At 47.7% G+C, this 19,477-nt stretch overlaps 4 protein-coding genes across 4 annotated transcripts; 2 read left to right on the top strand and 2 right to left on the bottom strand.

Annotated features, from left to right (window-relative positions):
- Positions 1 to 47: 47 nt before the first annotated feature.
- BHQ10_005214 (uncharacterized protein) lies at positions 48 to 2,902 on the top strand (the record flags this gene model as incomplete). The annotated part of the gene is made up of 7 exons (XM_040877666.1): positions 48 to 323; positions 381 to 637; positions 702 to 784; positions 833 to 1,144; positions 1,212 to 1,478; positions 1,954 to 1,986; positions 2,043 to 2,902. The coding sequence occupies 7 exons, from the start codon at positions 48 to 50 to the stop codon at positions 2,900 to 2,902; spliced, it is 2,088 nt and encodes a 695-aa protein (XP_040733718.1).
- Positions 2,903 to 3,004: 102 nt separating this feature from the next.
- On the bottom strand, positions 3,005 to 5,649 carry BHQ10_005213 (uncharacterized protein; the record flags this gene model as incomplete). Its single annotated transcript, XM_040877665.1, has 6 exons — positions 3,005 to 3,210; positions 3,261 to 3,538; positions 3,596 to 3,609; positions 4,069 to 5,232; positions 5,286 to 5,477; positions 5,542 to 5,649. 6 exons carry the CDS (start codon positions 5,647 to 5,649, stop codon positions 3,005 to 3,007), a joined length of 1,962 nt encoding a protein of 653 aa, XP_040733717.1.
- A 1,486-nt stretch (positions 5,650 to 7,135) lies between these two features.
- Positions 7,136 to 9,680, top strand: BHQ10_005212 (uncharacterized protein; the record flags this gene model as incomplete). Its single annotated transcript, XM_040877664.1, has 4 exons — positions 7,136 to 8,111; positions 8,165 to 8,582; positions 8,644 to 8,926; positions 9,003 to 9,680. The coding sequence occupies 4 exons, from the start codon at positions 7,136 to 7,138 to the stop codon at positions 9,678 to 9,680; spliced, it is 2,355 nt and encodes a 784-aa protein (XP_040733716.1).
- Positions 9,681 to 10,060: 380 nt separating this feature from the next.
- BHQ10_005211 (uncharacterized protein) lies at positions 10,061 to 15,127 on the bottom strand (the record flags this gene model as incomplete). Its single annotated transcript, XM_040877663.1, has 3 exons — positions 10,061 to 10,702; positions 10,755 to 13,341; positions 13,392 to 15,127. The coding sequence occupies 3 exons, from the start codon at positions 15,125 to 15,127 to the stop codon at positions 10,061 to 10,063; spliced, it is 4,965 nt and encodes a 1,654-aa protein (XP_040733715.1).
- Positions 15,128 to 19,477: the final 4,350 nt, after the last annotated feature.

Here is a 19,477-nt window from a genome sequence, read left to right as displayed (position 1 = left end):
CTGAACGCGAGTCAAACACAACCATCTATCCAGATTTGGACGGCAAGATGCTTATTTCCCGTTCTGTTACCTCCATTCTATTCCTGGCCTTGGGGCTATCTAGTCTGGTGACCGCAAACAAACCAGAAGACAAGACCAAGACATGTATTGTCAAAACCGGAGGAAATGCGGCAGTCGATGATGCGCCAGCTATATACGACGCTTTTCATGAATGTGGACAAAACGGTCGTGTTGTATTCTCCAATACTACGTACTACATTAACAGTGTGATGAACACGAGTCATTTACACAACTGTGAGATTGATATCTACGGTACTTTGTTGGTAAGACTCAGCCAGTTATAGTCTTGTATAGGAAAAGAAGCTAACTGCGACCTTCAGTGGGGAACGAATCTAACCTACTGGTTAAACAATTCTCTCCCAGTCGGATATCAGAATCAATCAACGGCATGGGTTCTAGGCGGGACCGATATCAAAGTTGACGGTCATGGATATGGAACTTTGAACGGTAATGGTGATTCTTGGTATGCTGCATATGGGGGTGTATCCAACAAAGCTGGTCGTCCGCTTGCATTGACGATTGCGAACACGACAAACCTCGACTTCAGAGGGGTACAGTTTATTCGTAGTCAGATGTGGTTCGTATGCTCGTATTTGTGAGCTTCTGAATAGAGTCTAATTCGTTGATCTGTCCGGATGTAGGAGCATGGCGATTATACGCACACACAATGCTGTGTTTGATTCGATCTATGTCAATAATACTTCCACTGCTGGGAAACGATACGGTATGTCTAGATTTCTTACCTAAAGAGCTATCTAATATTGTTCAATAGGCAATAGCGACGGAGCAAACACCATCTACAGCTCCCACATAACCTTCAACAACTGGACGGTCGACAACGGCGACGACAGCATAAGCCTAAAAGCAAACTCAACGGATATCTCCATCACAAACAGTAATTTCTACCATGGCCTGGGCATCGCAATCGGGAGTATTGGACAATACAAAGGTGCCTTTGAGACGATTCAACGCGCCCATGCAAAGAACAATTATTTCTACAAGACTACGCATGCGGCGTACTTTAAGACCTGGACTGGCGAGCAGGTTGGATATCCGCCTAACGGTGGCGGCGGTGGTCTGGGCTGTAAGCTTCTTCTTCTCCGCTAAACCCTAAAAGAGGATGGAATATGCTAACGATGTTCACGGTCAAGTCGCCTCCGACCTCGTCTTCGAAAACATGACCCTCAATTCCCTCTCCAACACACCCTTCACAATCTCGCAATGCACCACCTTCAGCGGCACAGCCGGAAACTGCTCATCATCCGAGTTTCAAATCAAAGACATAGTATGGGCGTCAACGACAGGAACAACTAGCTCCGTCGATGTGGCCAGTTTCCAGTGCAGTGCTGTCAAGCCATGCACCAATCTGACGATTGAGGATGTGAGTTTGACTACGGTTTCGACTGGCGATGTGACGAGTGCGTATCTGTGTGGGAATGTGGTGAATCCGATCGGTTGGAATTGTACGGGAAGTGCTTGTTCTGGGTCAAGTGCTACCGGGGGATGTTGATCGGACTTTTTCCGATGTGATGTCCGATTCAGTAGTCCTAGTGTAGGTGTATCCTCAAGTCAGCTGTACACTTCCCCAACCACCAAAAATTCAGATGGTTAAAAAAGATACACTCAGCGGGCCATATCTCCCCGTTAGATCATGAATAAGAGGATATGATACATGAATAGCTCCTCTTTATACTACGTAGTAGTACGTATCGGCGGGGCTTAACGCGGGGAGAACGCCGTGCGGGGATCCCCCGAAAACTTAATCTTGAAAGCCTTATTACATCGTCATCTATCTCGCTAGATTTCTAACATCATATCATGCAACAAGGAACGTAATTTCTTTTCAAAGTCCCTAAAAGAAATTGGAAATGGCATCCTACAGACCTCACGAAGGAAAACTCGGTATCGTCACCGGCGGCTCGCGAGGTACGTAAACAAATCCATACCTCTTTGTAAACATCACAATTGACAATTCTACAAAGGAATCGGCGAGGCAGTCGTTAGACGGCTAGCAGCCAAAGGCTGCAATATCCTGATCGTCTACACATCGAACTCATCCAAAGACCTCACAAACAAAATCTCATCCGAACTCTCAACAACACACAAGGTCCACATTTCCAGCGTACAAGCAGATCTTACTGATCCTGCCGGCGCAACCCCCAAAATTGTTGATGCCGCAAAAGAATTATACAAATCATACACTTCTGGTAGCGACAAAGAATTGCAAGTCGATATCCTGATCAACAATGCTGGTGTTGGATCCAACCAGTTCCTGAACGATGCGACAAAAGGGCCGATTGATGCCGCGGAGTACAATCGCGTGTACAATGTCAACGTACTCGCACCGCTGCTACTAACGCAGGCTCTTGCCCCGTTCTTGCCGACGGATCGCTCAGGCAGAATTGTGAATGTATCCAGTGTCTCATCCTCAATCGGATACGAAGGTCAATCCGTCTACGCCGGCACAAAAGCAGCCCTGGAGGCAATGACGCGTTGCTGGAGTCGCGAATTGTACGGCAAGGCTACAGTCAATGCGGTCAACCCTGGCCCCGCCTGGGGTGATATGTATGCACAGGCAGGCGAGAAATTTTGGAAAATTAATCAGCCTTATGTCGATGCTGCGCCTTTGGCTGCATATGATGGGGAAGAGGATATGTTGAAGGCCGCCGGTGATGATGCGGAGAGGTTTGATAAGACAGTTAGAGAAGGGATGGGTGGTAGAAGGCCTGGATTTACGAGTGAGATTGCGGGAACGATTGTTATGTTGTGCACGGAGGAGAGTGGGTGGACTACTGGTAGTGTGGTCTGTGCGAATGGTGGTATGAAAATGTCTATTGCATAGGTGACTACCTTATAAATGCGCGGCTTAGAGCATAGCAACATAACGGTTGTTTGCATCACATTTGGTACTCTCGAGTACTTTGTACATGTCTGATATGGCCATCTATGCCTGTAGAGCCTTTCCAGCAAACCAGATCCCATAAAAGCAGCTAAAGTTGTTCAAGTGCCACAGGATAGACCGTAAAAAGCTCAACCTGTGGTCCTCAATGTAGAAGTACGCCTGCACATAACCTATACGGAGAATGGAGTAGGTCAAGCCAACAAGATTGATCGTCTCAGCATCGAGTTTGGCCACGTTCATCAGAACGACTGCCATGTTGTTAGTATTTTACGTCAGGCCAAAGAAGGGGAATACTAACTGGTACTAGCAAACAAAGTATAGGTCTCGATAGAGTTGGCATGCGCCGATGCCGCTCGCTGGAGTTGCCCAAGCCGCTTGCGGGTCATTTTGCCCTCTGCGACGGCGCGTTCGCCATACTTGGCCAGGTCATAGCGCGGACTTACGTTGTGGTCGATCCCAGCGCGAAATTTAAGGGCGCGAGTGGATGTAAGCATGTAAGCGTAGACATAGTTCCAGAGGAGAAACGCGGATGTATAGTTTGTGGCCGTGAGGCCGAGGTTTGCGATTATGGAGCTCCTTCAGGATGCTTAGTTAGAGTTCCCAGTATGGAGCTGGAAATTTAGTGGGACTTACATTTTCACGTCACACTTTTGTCTTGGATGTCAATGAGTAAATAAGAGTTGAGAGAATGAAAGGATAAAATAGAAAAATAATTCTCAAGGGGCCAATTTATAAAAGGATTCGGCCCATACATGCTCATGCTATGCTTTTGTTGGGACCTCGGTCTTTCTTTCTGTCGTCTTTCCTATTCAGGGTTAGATGATCATTTTAAGTTTCAGTTCCGCGATTGCCCAATCAAAGACGCTACTGGAGTCTCTACGTCATACGCGGGCTTTGATTAGTCGGATAAAGATCGCTGGTGCCTGAGGCAATGCGTGAATCTTGTTGACTTCAAAGCGTCTGTTCCATAAATCATATCCACATTCATTCCATATTCGTTATCATCAAGACTTGTGCAAAGGCAGTAGCAAGACAGTTCTCTCCCGACTTTTGTATTGAATATGCAGCGTGCTCAACAAAGTCAACAGCCCGCCAAATACACACACACCAGCTAGAACTCGGAACTGCGACTGGGACAGTTCGCTCCCGGTCCACGCCTGTTGCCATTCAACATCATCCGTATAGCCTAGAATCTGTCCCTGCTGGTCCAGAGCCGCAACGCGGAGAAAATAGCGACTTTTGCCCTTGAGTGGTGGGACAATAAGCAAAGTCTCGAACCCGGTCTTTCTGTAGCAGCCAATCTCAAGATAAGGGGAAGCATCAGCTTCGGATAAGGAAAACTTTTCCTTAAGATCAAGCTGCCATCCAGCGACTTCAGTGGCTCCATTCCAGTGAACTTGCAATTTGTGTCCTGAAATCTTAATCACCGGCTTCGTCAGTGGCTTGCCGGTCCATGTGTGTTTGGAAGCACGGGATGGCGTAGTCATCAAGAAGTCAAAAATAGACAGCGGGTCGAGGAGACGATGGTCGCATAGTAGTTTACCGCCAGAGGTAAACTCACTGAGCGCACGACCTCCCTCCCAGCTAATGAGTACATTCCCTGTTTTCTGAGAAATTTGCATGTCTCCAGAGAGCTTCTGTACCTCTGTCGGGCCATTATAAGTTTCTTGCAGAACGGCTCSCGACGTATGCGGGKTGATCTCAATGGTCATGCCACGACTCCTCGTGACTGGTCCTCCTTTGTCCATCACCGTCAGAGTTTCATTTTCGGCCCATCGCGCATTATGCGGCCATGTGAAATCAACAACCGGACGGTCACCAAAATCCCTAAATTTATTTGCGTGCCCGCCCAGGTTCCATTGAACTTGGCCAGTACTGGCATCAATCGACATCACAGAGCGCATCTGCCCCGATGAAACGAGGTAGTCGCCTGAAGGGGCTTGATCGACACCGCTGATATGGAAATAATCAAACGGGTGATCCTCCGTTCCTTCACCATCATCGAGTAATTTGAATGTGTCTGTAATGGCGACGTGTTCCGCAGCACGCCACTCATACAGCAAATTTCCGGTCACGATGTCGATTTCTTGAAATATTCCATCCAGAATCCATCCTTCCTCAGGCCCACCGAGAGCGGAGAGATCAGCTCGGCGTTTGTAGTGTGCTGCTATCAGGGCAGTATCGTGGCCTGTTACTGTAAAATCGTGCAGCGAGTCAATTATCGTGCCGACGGGAGCAACGATATACCTTTCAGTATAGGTAGAATCAAGCTGACAACGAAGTTAGCACCGTCTCTTAGAGTTTATGCTGATGGTGGACTTACCATATAATAGCGACCAGGGCCAAATAGCTCTTTTGTCCAATATGTGAGGTACTCCTGACCGCGAAAGGTCTGCACGCGGAGGTTTTGAGTTAATGCATTGCGCTGTTCTTGCCAGATCAAGTCCCCGTTTTGATCGTAGATTGTGGGTGAGCGACCGTCTGGAATAGTGAAAATATATCCAGGGTTGCAAGGCTTATCGGATAACAGTTCTGTGCTAATTGATGAGACATGTGGCCTTATCAGATCAAAATCGTACGATCCGAAAATTGATGGCAAGCGATATTGCAGTAAATCTCGGGTTGAAGGATGTGGCTTCTCGTTCAACAGTACGAATAATGTCCCAATAATCGTCAACAGTGCACATGCTCTTACAGTCCACCTCCGCAGAATGGTCGGTTTTGTCTGCAGCCGTGATGCCAACATTGCTAACGCCGTCTGTCAGACTTCAGTGTTACCTTGAGCTTAAAATAATGAGTATTAATCTCAATTGTCTTCATGACGGAGACATGCAGACCAGTATACTCATACTGGAACAGACTAAGACCATAATCTAATCGGAGAAATAAAAACGAAGTTTACTAGGATTCTCGCATGCGGGTGGACTGGGAATAATAAATATTTTCGTATATCATTTCGGCAGTGACACTGTAGCAACGTGATAAACTCGGCCTTTGCCCGTTACGGACGTTGACGTGATACCACAATAGCCTAGTTAGCACGTTCGTACGTACACTAGTGAATTGTTTATTTGCTTGGCTCCTATGGGGAGTGATCATTTATCCCAGTCGAAAGATAGCAGATGACTAGCTTGGAATCAGTTTGTCCGAAAGGACCGAAACATGGCTTATTTTTATCATGCGGCGCATCAATAGTTGGACGCTATTCCATCGCAAAGTAGCGGGACCGACCACTAACTCCGCCGGGAGATAAGACAATGGCTTGATTGTGCAGGTAATGCGGCTAGGATCCTAATGGAAACTTGGAAGAAATAGGGTTGCACTTTGCATTTGCTTGAGACATGTCTTGTTGGCATGGAGCTAGTCGGGTAACTCTAAGACATTGGATCTTGGCCCATGATCGAGATGCGGTACAGTCTGGATTCGTGGTATAAGTGAGTCGGTGAGTGAAGTATTATGTGCAGTTGGTCCAATACCCAGCCATTGCATGAAAGCATAATCATGTTCGGTGTTTGTTAGAAGGGATCTATTGCATTGATCGCATCTTAGGTCTTTTGTTCCGTAAGTAAACTTCGGACTTGAGAAGACAGCTTATCGGTCTGGCCTTGAGGACTTCCTTAAGTGTAGAATTGTAAGAGATGAATATTCAAACCATCTCATAGAATGGTCAAATTTAAAAGCAGAGCAAAGTCGAACATTGCCTTCATATGTATCGAATTGTAGATCAGAATTCATAGCGAACGGAGGGGTCGGAGTACTTCGCGGTCTATCGTCTCTAATTTAATTTCGAGCTCCGCATTTAATCGCGACTTCGGAGTTCAACAACGCAATTTCCAACTCCGAGCGCCTTATCACGTCTTCCCAGCTAAGCATTTCACCCATCATCTCAACTTTCGACAGTCTCGGGGTAAAAAAATATCAAAAATAAAGATTCAAATCGAATTTTAAAATTTTTATGAGAATAAACCAACATGTCGACGACAAAACGGCGTAATGGCCAGCTTTCGTCCTGCGAACCTTGTCGTAAGGTAATTTTCGAACTCCGCACGCGAAAAGACAAAGTATATATTGATTTAGGGCTAGGCCAAACTCCGCTGTGACCATGCAACACCCATCTGCGGTCGATGCACCCAGAGAGGCCAAGGAAATACATGCGTTTATCATCCAGCTCCCATGACACAGGCTCGACCAGCAGTCAAAAAGTCGGATCTCAAAAAGAAAAGGAAACGGGAACCAACCCTGTTGACAGAGAGGGGTATAACGTCGACCAATTTCTTGCAACGATATCGTGTGCCTGCCGTAGATCGCCAGCATTCACCTCCAAATAAACGCCAGGCTTCGGACGACACTGATCAAAGCGACGCTGTACCTGATGGTAGTAACACTACTGAGACAGCGCGATTCAGAAAATCAGCATTCTCAACTGGGTTTCTAGGTCCTTCCAGCTTCTGGGCAGCATTTGACGAGCCCAATGAAAGTAACAGTCGCAGTCCAGCGCCAATTACTACAGTATCTACATACCCAACTCCCTCGCAGTCCTCGCCATACACGGAGTCACCACCAACCGAAACCATCATGGCCGTAGAGTCTGATTCCACAATCGCAGACGCAGATCAAATCGAGTGCGGAGCAAGAATCCTCGTGCTTTTAGAAGATTTGTCGCTATATGAGAACCTCATCCAGCACCGATTCACAATCATGGACCCTTGGGTCTTTGGTAAGAAATTAGTGAATGAAGCCCTCGCCGGGGTGTATTTGCTACGTCAACAGTGGCGACAAGGCAGCAAACTATCTCAAGCCAAGTTACTAACCTGGTCTGAGAGATTGTTTGAGAACAGCTCCAAGCCCATCGTGACACATGCAAACATGACAATCACAGAATATTTCTCGTCGGTAGCTGCGAGGTGGGAGATGATTGGAGTGGTGTTTTCGTGGGTTGGTGTTGCGGCGCTCTTGATTCCGGATGATCATGAATCGCTTCGGTCGGATGATGGATCGAAAATAGATATGCAGAAGTTGAGGAAACTTACCGTTGAGGTCACTGAGATTTGTCTGGGGTTTTGTGATAGTGTGGGCACGTTGAGTGACCCTTTAGTCTGGCTTCTTTTGCAGCAGACTATTTTACTTGGTGAAGTACACGGCGACAGTGGTGAGTTATGCGACCTTGGGCTCCAAGATCTGTTGGCTGATGAAATAATCTAGATTATAGACCCTGGCGCAAACTAGGAGATCTGTCAACTATAGTCTTTGCTCTAGGCTTACATCGGCCAAAATCTGACCCATCTGTCCCCTTGTTTCTGGTTGAAATTCGCAAACGTGCAATGGCAGCCGGATTTGCTATAGATAAGCAATTGGCTACTCTTCTCGGACGACCTCCTCGAATCGCCTATCAGTACTGCGATATCCAGTACCCACTAGACCTTTCATACGAGACAATTTGCATGATCTCTGAGGGGAAGGACGATCTTGCTCGATATATCGGGCCTGACGGCTGGAATGTAGAAGAAACCGTCAATTCCGGAACTCGAGCAAGGGTCAATGTTATGCTTGCCGTGATACGAGAAAAGGTTCTTGCTTTATCACTGTCTCCGCACAATGATGATTTAGAGCAGAGAGTCTCGTGAGTCTTTCCAATAATCATGCATAGCTCATCCCAGATATCTGACCATGGTATGAAACAGAGCCACCTGCGCCGAACACGACCAAATGCGACTATCACTCCCCTCAAAACTGGAATGGCGGCCAAACATCCAGAACTTCGACGAAGCTCAGGCCTGTCTGCTGGAGATTCTCAATCTCGAGTTCTTGCACAATGATTTCATACTCTATTCTGTCTTGATCAGAAGGACTGGGGAGCATAAAGATAGATTGATACGGGCCGCACGGAAAATGTTAAGTACATTGGTGTCGCTGGTTTCATCTCGATCGCCATCCATGTCGAGTACTTTCCGGTCTTCTTGGGATGTATGTAATGTCTTCTCCCCAGTTTTATTTCGGCATCATCATGTTATTTGAAGGGCTATAACTAACGTGAGATTAGCTCTGCTACATCGGCCTCCCATGTGCAGGCGTCCTCGCTCAAGAACTCCTCCAACGCTCGCAACGAAAACATCGTCAACCCGTACCATCTGCCGCCGGTAATACACCAACAACACCATTCCCGCGCTCCGAAATCATCCAAAATCTAAGCGTATTTGCGTCACTGCTAGAAACAGCACTAAACATCCGAGACGGGAACTACGAAATCGGGAGAAGAGGATTGGACGCAATTCGAAACATATTAGATCGTGTCTTGTCATGCGATGATGATGACGGCGCCCAGCACGAATCTCGTCGTCATGGCCAGCCCGAGAAGCAGCAGCAGCAGCAGCAGCAGCAGCAGCAAGAACAAAAACCGTATAAAATCATCCCGGATCCAGCTATGGCTGGTTTCGGTTCGCCCGCGGCCTCTCAGGGTCAATTTGATGCTATGCAGTCTACTCAACAGCTGCAACAAGAGATTCCAGCTAGCCAACAACAACACCCTTCCATTATGATGCAAGATACATCAATCACACCATCCTTCGCCCCAGCGCCATCTATCACGCCCGATGGACTCGCGCCTGGAGCTGGAGCAGTTGGTTCTTATAATACAGACGACAACTTCCTCCCCATAGAATTCATGTCGTGGCTCGACGGTTTTGATTGGGCGCAGGAATCGTTGTTGAATTATAGTTAATGTCATGATACTCCCGGCCGATCCACGCGTTGATAACTTTGTTGATAGCATGAACAATGATACCCATTTGTTTCACATTCAAGCCTCCAGATCAAGGGCTGGTGTCTACGCTTTTCTAGAAAATATATGTGAGCTTGAAATGAAAATCCCTCTGCACTTTCGTTTATGTGTGCAAGAAAATCGTATGATATAATATGACTATACAAGATTGCCTTACCCATACATATCCAATACACGCCACCAATAAATACAAGAATAGGCAAAGGGGGAATAGGGAAAATGAAAAAACAAATAGGTAGTCATGACAAAGGCAACATAACCAATGGGTATATGACAAGACACGCAAAATTGAAACAAGCAGAAAGAGGAAAAAAAAAACTTTATAGCCAAATATCACCCTCTTCGCCCTTGACCCAAGCATCCCAAACCTTTTCATATGCATTTTCCAAATCATTAACCCAACGCCTCGTGTCAAATAATCTGCTTTGCCACCGGTGCGTAAATAGCATGCGACGCAATTCGACCAGACGGCCTGTGCAGTTGCCATCTCTTTGATCGGATTGAGAAGGATGATATCGCAAGTCGCGGCAAAGACGGCTTGCCTTTGCGCGGTAGTCTTCGTCGGAGATGGCCACCAGTTCTTTACGAGCTTGAAGACCGGCTTCCGTGTCGGGCAAAGCGCTACTCAAGATACTTGATGCCATGCGCGAACACATTTTGTATTTATAGCGCGGAAATGTGAGCATCGGTGTGCCGCTCCAGAGTATGTCAGCTGCTGTCGTATGTGCATTGCATTCGGGCGTGTCCAAAAACAAATCAACCACCTGTGCCCGTGCAATATGCGCTTGTTTGGGAGCAACATCCGTGAAGATGATTCGCGACGCGATCTCTTCGTTGGCCCACTTGACGGCACAATCTTTGAGATTCTGCTCACCAAGTTCGGGAAATCGCAAAAGCCACAGAACAGCTTTTGGAATGTCTGAGAGGATGCGAAGCCATGTACGGAATGTTGTCGGTTCAATCTAAAACATATTAGTCCAAGTCCATTGACTGTCAGATGTAGTTAGGTAATACCTTGTAAAGCTGATTGAAGTTTCCAAGAATGATGGCATCGTCTGGAAGAGCCGGGAAGAGCTCCTTTCTCATCTTCCAACGTCTTTCTTGCTCACTGTCCCAACCAATATGTGGGGCGTCACTGTCTGGCGCGCTCTGTCGATGGTCACAGCAGAAAAATGTGGCTCGAGTATAAACGATTCTTTCTCCGTACATCCAATTCTCCAATTCTTCCCCATGATCATCTTCAAATATGCGATCTTCAATACGATAATCTCGTCTTCCAGGACTCAATGTGTCGCGTGGAATGGATAGCTCATCTGCTAGAATGTAATCGCACCATTCGGCTCCCAATGTTCCAGCGAATCCCATAAATGACATCTGTATCGGGGCGGGACGGGCTGCAAAGACCTCGTTCCGTGCACCTCGGGTATATCCATTAAGATTGACCAATATATGGATTCCATCACGAACAATCTGCTCTACTAATCGGTCAACTGGCCATCCACTGGCATCATGAAATTGCGGCGATTCGCGTTCGATCTGCTGACGATGAGTAGAGTTGTCACTAGCGGTTGTTGCGTAACAGTAGGCTTTGACTCGATTCGGATTGTGAAATCCAAAGACAGATTGCATAAGATGAGCTAGAGGATGGTTGTTAAAGTCCGACGAGACATATCCAACCTTGAGATATGGCTGTGGCGGCTTTGGAGGTGGGTACACCGTTTGTGGAAGCCAAGCTGAGCGGAGTGTAGCACTAGAGATTCGAAGGCCGTTACGCTGTGAAATATGCCGAATCTGCTTGGCGGAAAGAGGACATGTGAAAGTGTGGAAAGGAAGCACTGTTGGAGCGTTTGGTGCCGAGAGACCGGGTGGTAATTGGGGCCGCCTGTATCGAGATAGTGGATACTCTTTGCCATTGACATGAAGATCCTGATACCACTGCCAAGTGATAGATCGTACAATGCGTTCTACGAGTCTGACGATCCTTGACCCTTCCCATTTCTGACCGGCCCAAGATTTTAGCAGCGACACCAAATTCCGTGCGTTGCTGTTATACTGTGACATGGACGACACTTGCGCACACAACTGTTCGACAGCGGCCGACGTAAGTATACCTCGACCCCATGTCTCTCCATCCCTCAGTTGCTTATCGACAATGTCAACCACTCGCTTCATCCATCCAAAGCCAACTTGTATGCTGTCGACATCCCGAGGTAATCCCTTCTCGTCAACATGCACCTGATCGGTGAACCCGAATCCATTAAGGATACCACCACGACCGGTCCAATTACAGACGGAATTAAGCGCATTTGCCAGACCACAGACAGCTTCAGCAAAATCCGGGTTGACTTTGACGGCTCTTTTGTAGTAGACAATGGCATCGTTGATGCGACCGGCATCTTTGACAGCGTTGGCAAGGTTGGCAAGGGCGATGTCAAAGTTTCCGTCGTACTGAACAGCCAACTCGTACATGCGAATGGCGGCATGAAGTTGGCCAATATCCTTCCATAGGCTACCCAGATTCGTGTATAGGTGTGCATGTTTCGGGTCGAGAGTCAAGCCATACGAATAATATGACAAAGCAAGCGCGATACCGCTGTCAGGGGCGACACCGGGTATCTGTGGTATGGAATTCTTGCTAGAAATGCTGCGAGGTCGTACCTTTCCGGGACCATTGTGCTGAATACTTGCGAGGAGAATGCCGACATTGTTCGCGGTGGACGGACTTGGTTGAAGCGACAAAGAGAGATAGTACAGAGCCAGAATATCTCTCACACCATTTGTGGCCGCCTTCGAAATACCACTGGCAGATATATTCGACATACCATCTTGGTATATCTTAGCCAGGGAAAGCAGAGAATTGCTGGTAGTTGAAATGGCAGCTTTCCTCGATAGTCCCTCGGCAACATACTCAAGACCAGGAGGGTATCCATACGGGGGGAAAACGAGAGTTGCTGTCTGAGTTGCTCGGTCTGGTGGAAGTAGGAGCGGGTTCCTGGCCATGTCGTCTTCACCGATCCGGCCATATCCATTTCGGGAGAAAGCGTCCACAATCTGCTTGATCAAGCCTTTGATTCCACGACACCTGCGGCCTGAGGCAATCAAGATAGACTCTTCAAATGCGGCAGCGGCACCTGCATTGTCTCCTAGAGCATAAAGCATATTGCCTTTGGCATGTACGAGTGCGAGAATTCTCCCATTGTCCGAACCGGGGATCGCAAATCCACTAGAAGCGAAGCCAGTGGAAATAGAGTCGTTGAGGTTGATCTTCATGGATAGTACTCGGTCTAAATCATTGTCATAATCGAAAGCCACGCGATCATATGAATTTGTACTTTCGGCATCGCTTTCAGTTTCACTTGCGTGTTCGTCAGAACGGAAATACTCGCCATTTTGTGGTACACGCAGACTGTTCTCGACGAATTTGATAATGTTGACAGCTTCTCTTCCACGATGACTAGTGCATAACAGATTAATTAGGTGTTCAACCGCTTCAAAGTGGCTAGGGCGTAATTTGACTGCACGCAGCCAATGCTGAAGTGCCTCTTCTTTTTGATCCAATGCGAGAAACGTTGCAGCGAGATTACTGATAGCTTCAACATGCCTGGTGTCTAGTTAGCACGTGCAGAAGAAATAATAAGCATAATGACGAACCTGGCATCTCGAGCGATGATTCTAGAATACCAACGTGTCGCCTTTTGATAGTCCCCAAGGCCATATGCCAAGCAGCCACCAAGCAGCATGCCATCAATCCATTCCCAATTACTTTCACTGCACAAATGAGACAGCAATTCCAAAGCAGATGCTGCGCTTGCCATGGTCGTGCTCTCCGATGGAACAGAGCCCGTCAATTGAGCTAATGAGGCACCAGAAGATTTGCGGATAGTGTGGAAGCCATCATTGAACTGCGGAGTCGTATGAGAGCGTTGATTGAACATGAGCCCAGACATGGGCCTCTCCAATTGTCGATTGAATGACTGACGATTCGAACCATGGGGGGATAGGTCAAATCTGGACGAAGGATAGCTATTGTGACGTGGCATGTCGATATGAGTAGAGAAATCCAATCCAGGTTGCCGCGGTGGTTTGGGAAAGATGGCGGGCTTCAAATTTCGCTGTGATTTGCCATCTGCAGACGAGTTCGAAAGGCTATTCTTCCTTGCATGATGAAGGCTTGCTAGAAGATCGACATATACACCATGGGCCCATGACAGAACTTTTTCTTTAAATTCGGCGGTTTGTACTCGTGCTTGAGGATCCGACAGAGATGGAGGAGCGCTATAGTTAGTGTGCGAAAGAGGTCTAGCAGGTGCATTATTCAACCCGCTAGCAGCACGGACATGATATGGAAGGTTGTTGCGATGCTGGTCTTTGATATTAGTCAAGGAAGGATGATGGGAATGGCGTGGAGGAAATTTGGTTTGCTGCAGCAAAACATCATTTTTACTCGCGTTGGATGGCAATTGATTCCAGGAAAAGCCCGAATCAGGGAAGTTTGACACGGAGTATGAGTTCTGATTAAGCATTGGGTTCTGTAGGTCGAACAAGCGGGCGGAGTTCCCGTCAGGTGAGAAAGCAGACCCAGCGCCGAAACGAGAATCTCTCTGAGCAGCGGGACGATATGGTATATAGGCACCATCAGGCCAGTAAGGACCATACGGACCAGTACCCACTGGTGCGGTTGGGCCGAGAAAAGATTGAAGGGATGCGGGGAGAACGGTAGGCACTGAAGGGCCATTATGCAGGTAATAAGCTGGCAACTGAGGTATGGGTGGTGATTGATGAAGGACAGAGTCCACACCCGGCTGCAAGTTGAGAGACCGAACCCAGCTCGGTCCTGTGGCGGCGCCTGGCTGATATTGCTCGACGGACAAGCTGTTATTACCGCTGCTGTGATTTTGACCGAAGTCTTGTTGGAAAGCCGGGGGAAAGTTTTGGTAGCTGAGCGACGAAACCTGTTCAACAGGCATAGACTGCCACGTATAGCTGTCGACCGAAGGAGTGGGATGTGACGATGGATGTTGCTGTCGTGAATCGAGAGAAGAAACTATGATATGTTTTGCCGCCGGCGGCTGGATTGCTCTATCGCCTGGGGTGCCATCATACCCTGCCGCCAAAGTTCCATTCGGCGTCTTCCTTCTCAAGGTATGTTCAGCTGTCTTCGTCACTTTGGTAGCATCAGGAGTGTCTGGATTGAGCGAAACCGGTCGTTGGATAGGATGAGGATATTCATTTCGGGACCTCGGTACAGATGCGGCGGAGTCTCGGTCGAGGTCTTGTAGGAAGGAACGATGGTGAAGGTCGTACGGGCGGCCTGAATCGTAGCCAAAGCGGCGGTCCATATGATGGTGTGGATGGAATTGCGACGGAAGAGCCATGGTGGGTAGCATACTGTCTGCAGTCAGCACTCACAGAACCTGCTGGTTCTGCGGCGACTAATGTCAATGTGGATCGTCGACGTCAATATGTTTTCGCAGTCGAGAATTGTTATCGTAACACAGGGAGTCTTCGGGTGATAAGAAGATTCGTTTGAGCGATAATCGGAAGTGTACTGGTAGGAATTTTCCGAGGTAACACTCCTCAATCATTCATCCACAGGCGTGATCTTTGAGTCGTTTTCGACACCGCATCATGAAGTGGTCGGTTCGTGGGAAACAGTCGGCTTCGGGCACATGTCTGATGAATCCGTAGCTGGTCTGGTTACAGTCGTTTAGTTTGGCAGGTCGGTCTGTCAAAAAGCGAGATGTTCCAGAAGGTATGAAGAAAGTAGGTATGAAGGAGAGATCAAGCGAGGGTAAATTCCTGGCAGACAACAACGCAAGGAGGGTCAGCGGCTAAGGCATCGCAGTGGACCAGTCAGAGGGCGCGATGCAGGTATCCGGGGAAGATGAGCCACTCACTCGGTTGCAGGGAAGGCGATGCAGGAGGCGTTGCACACCGAGAATGAGATAAAGGGTCGAAAGCAGGAAAAATAGACGGAGTTGATGGTTTGTATCGTGGTTTGTATCGTCCAGAATAGAGTGTCGTTATTGCAGTTCCCCAATAGTCAGCTCACACAACAAACGGCGAGAGACAGGCGGCAATCGAGCAAACAGCATGGAGCAAACAGGCGAGCAAGAAAAGAATCGAACAGAAAAGAACACAATCACAAAGTCATGATGGTGTTGGTCGTTACTCGTTAGTCCGATGTACATGGAGACGAGGATGGGGAAAGAGAAACAACAACGGCCAGAGATCCACTGAAGACCCAACCGTGATCACTGATCCGGATCAGCCTTGGCAGAGGATATCTAGCACGTAGGCTAGTAAATAAATACAGGGCTGCCTGGAGGGACCGGTGTGATGGAGTTGATGCAGGCTGGAGGGGCGGCTAGTCGCTAGTGTGCCAGGCATACGTAGGCCACTGGACTGACAGGTCGATCCATCCAACAGCTAGCGTTTCCCTACATACGTAGTGGTACATACTAATAGTACGCTTTGTCTATGCAATCAACAGACGCAGCCACTTCTTATTCACTGTCATTACTATTAATTACTGGCAATTGTTCATCATGTCCAAAATAATATACAGAGTACGTACACTATCCTCTATCGAGGACAATACACGCTCACTCATACAAGAAATACTAGGAGATACTAAGTAATACCCCCCACAAGGCTAATGCAGGCTATTCCCGCGTCATCAAATGGGCGGCGATCGCTCCCCCTCGATCGCATGCGCCCGCCTAGATTGGGAGCTTAGTGAAACGCACTTATTCTTGATACTACAGATTTATACTCTGGGATGTTTGCATCTCGATATACATAGTATGGGATTCATAACTTAGTATGCAAAATCTCCTATGTTGTTCGTGCTGTGCCTTGATCTCTGCCTTCCTTCTTACTCTCTCTCTGTGTCTGTCTGTCTGTCCATAGCTCCTCTTTCTCTCTGCTCGTTTTTCTTTTTTGTCGGTGGACCCGCCATCCCCACCGCCCCACTCCACCGTCCATGATTTCGTTGTTGGTCCATCACAACGTTGATCTTCCTGACATCGTCCTTCTCCCCCCATTGTACATAGTATGTATGTCGTATTACAGGTCTACCCACAGACACACCGCGACAGATAAGTCCAAAGGCTGACTGCAGCATGACTAAGACGGAGTCAGAGAGAACACCATGTCCTCACTTACGTAGTAAGCGAGAGAAACAAGAAGTGAATACGTGTGGCGTCAGCCCTTGTGGAGGTGGGCGGCAGCCGATCCGGTCACAGTGGACGCTTGGCTCCCCACCATTGGACGCTCGAGCGGGTCCTCGGCCCCAGGACATTCTCTTACTGTTTTACTCACCGTATGTGCTACGTAGGAGTACAACTCTCCCTGAACTTTTTCTGAATGGTTGACTGCTGGAATGAAATATAGTATGTAACTATTGAGGCCATTCATCAAAAAGTGCTGAGTAGTCATATTGTGCCATAATCTGGGAAGCCGAAGAATCAGCCTCAGTGTCCCACTGTACTCCATATTACGGAGCACGCACAAGGTTCATGCTAAGCTCGTGTGGAGATGAGCAGAGTCTCGCCCAGCCACAGATCCACCGCGGGAGTACCAATTGATTCCTTTGATTCTTACGGAGTACAGAGTGCAGAGTAATGATTGAATACGTCCTCCGTAGAGTGTGCCTCCTATCATCATTCTGGACTCGGTAACGCATTCTGAGGCTTGAACTTTAATTGCATCGTGCGCCCATAACCTTCCCAGGAAGTTGAATGCCTAACGCACAAGGCAGCCACAGCCTCAGGCCACTACCCTATAACGCACAGCGTTTGATTTGACAGTTGTAAATTGTGACCATCGGAGGATTACTGGACCTACGCACATTGGCAGATACATACATAGGATAGACGATTGTACAACGCACGAATCTATTTTCGTTTACGACTAACTTGAGGAAATGAAGTGAGCTTCACTGCCGGGGTTACCATCTCCGAGACATCCCTGGAACATTGTCAAAGCGCACGCAACTCTTTAATATCGATGGACAGGTTTGCTGTCGCACGCACCTTGGCATTCGGCGGGTATCAAAGGGCATGGATTTTCAACTATTGCCCTGTTTTTGGTTTGTCGGGACGGAGTGTTGATTGATCACTACGTATTTTATGCCAGATGTTAGTAAGCACTCTCTCTGTAACTACAGTATATATCAAATGTTGATGATGCATGAGAAACCTGTTGAATACCTGACCCACCTCATTTCCCCACGCTTTTCGACGGATCTACATTGAAGTCATGGTAGTACGTATCCGTCTCCATACAACTATGCACTAAGTCTTGAGGTACATTCTGTGAGATATTCAAGAGACCAAGTAACGTAGTGCTACGGATTCTGATAGAGCGGTTCAAATGACTCCTCAAATGTCTCCGGTGGACCTCGCGGAACGTTATGTGGAACCTTATTTCCATGCATACCTAGCCCTAATTATGCTTCTTGGCAGGTATGCCACACCGATCAAGCTACGAGATCAAATGCCATTGGACTGAGATTGAGTTTTTGGTGCTGTCATAGGTATTTTGGATTTGTGCTGAGTTTGAGTCGTTTTCTGTCATCGTCGATCTCGGGGGTCTCGCCCTCCCAACGACATACAAGCATATAACATGTCGAAACAAGCTCACAGTGTACATCACGATCATTCTCGCTTGCAGCTTCATGCCATACTAGATCTTCTAGTGGGCGCGCAGCTTTTTGGTCGAGTTGGTCATTCCCATACAACATAATTGATCAGTTAGCTGCATGTACACCACCACATATACTGTGATTATCGTACTTGTACATACGGTCCAGCCGTATTCACTTCGTGGAGCTTTCACTTCATAGAGTCAAGACCGCCCGTAACAGATACGCCTCCGTTTTGAACACACACTCATTCAAACTCACCACACCCGGCTCCGAGAACATCAAGAAAACATACATTAGCGTCTCTGCAAGCCAGGAGGACTCCATTCGATCCTGCTTGGGCGCGTTGGGGACTGTGCAGTCATCATTCAGACCGGTATGCGCAACGTCTGTGATGCTGTGTTGGATGATATTGTTGAACATGGTCCATGCTATTTTGGGGTAGTTTAGGTCGCCGATTATGCGGTAGAGAATATAGATTGGGTTGATTTATTCGGGTCTTTGGCGTTGTCTCTTTTTAGTGCGTGTTCATGTCTAGATCAGGAGAAGGATGTGGTATTGTAATGTGTATCGTGCATCGCCGATTTTCGATACACCGGGTGCCAGGCATCGAGATGCAATAGTTTCTCAAGCAGTTTTTTCAGGAAAAGCACTGGCAAGCTCGTGATGCCATTTTGATTTATCCCAGGGACAATTGGTGCGATCTTCACAAGCAACCGTATGTATAATATCCGGCATATTTTCCAACGGTGCACTCTCTTACCCCCAGAAGCAACCATCCACCAATTTGCGAGCCACAGACATATTTTCCCGATATCCTAACACTCTTGCTCCTGAAGCGACCATCCCACCCGCAAAACAGCTAAGGTTTTGAGGCTTTGGCTCGATTTTGGGATGTGCCATGCCATCCTGGTCGTACCATGACACGTCACCGGGTAGGAGTGCGTCTCGTCCGTCTTTAGTTATGGGTCGAAAGAAAATATTGTGTTTCATAGATGCCAAAGCACTCAGATATAAAGTTTGATATTGATGCAAGGCTCCACCTAGGAGGATCTATTGCTATCCATCATCAACGAGTGAGACACACAAC

Source organism: Talaromyces amestolkiae, assembly GCF_001896365.1.
Source record: "Talaromyces amestolkiae strain CIB chromosome Unknown scaffold9.1, whole genome shotgun sequence".
Taxonomy (NCBI): Eukaryota; Fungi; Ascomycota; class Eurotiomycetes; order Eurotiales; family Trichocomaceae; genus Talaromyces; species Talaromyces amestolkiae.
This window is presented reverse-complemented; position numbering and strand designations above follow the sequence as displayed.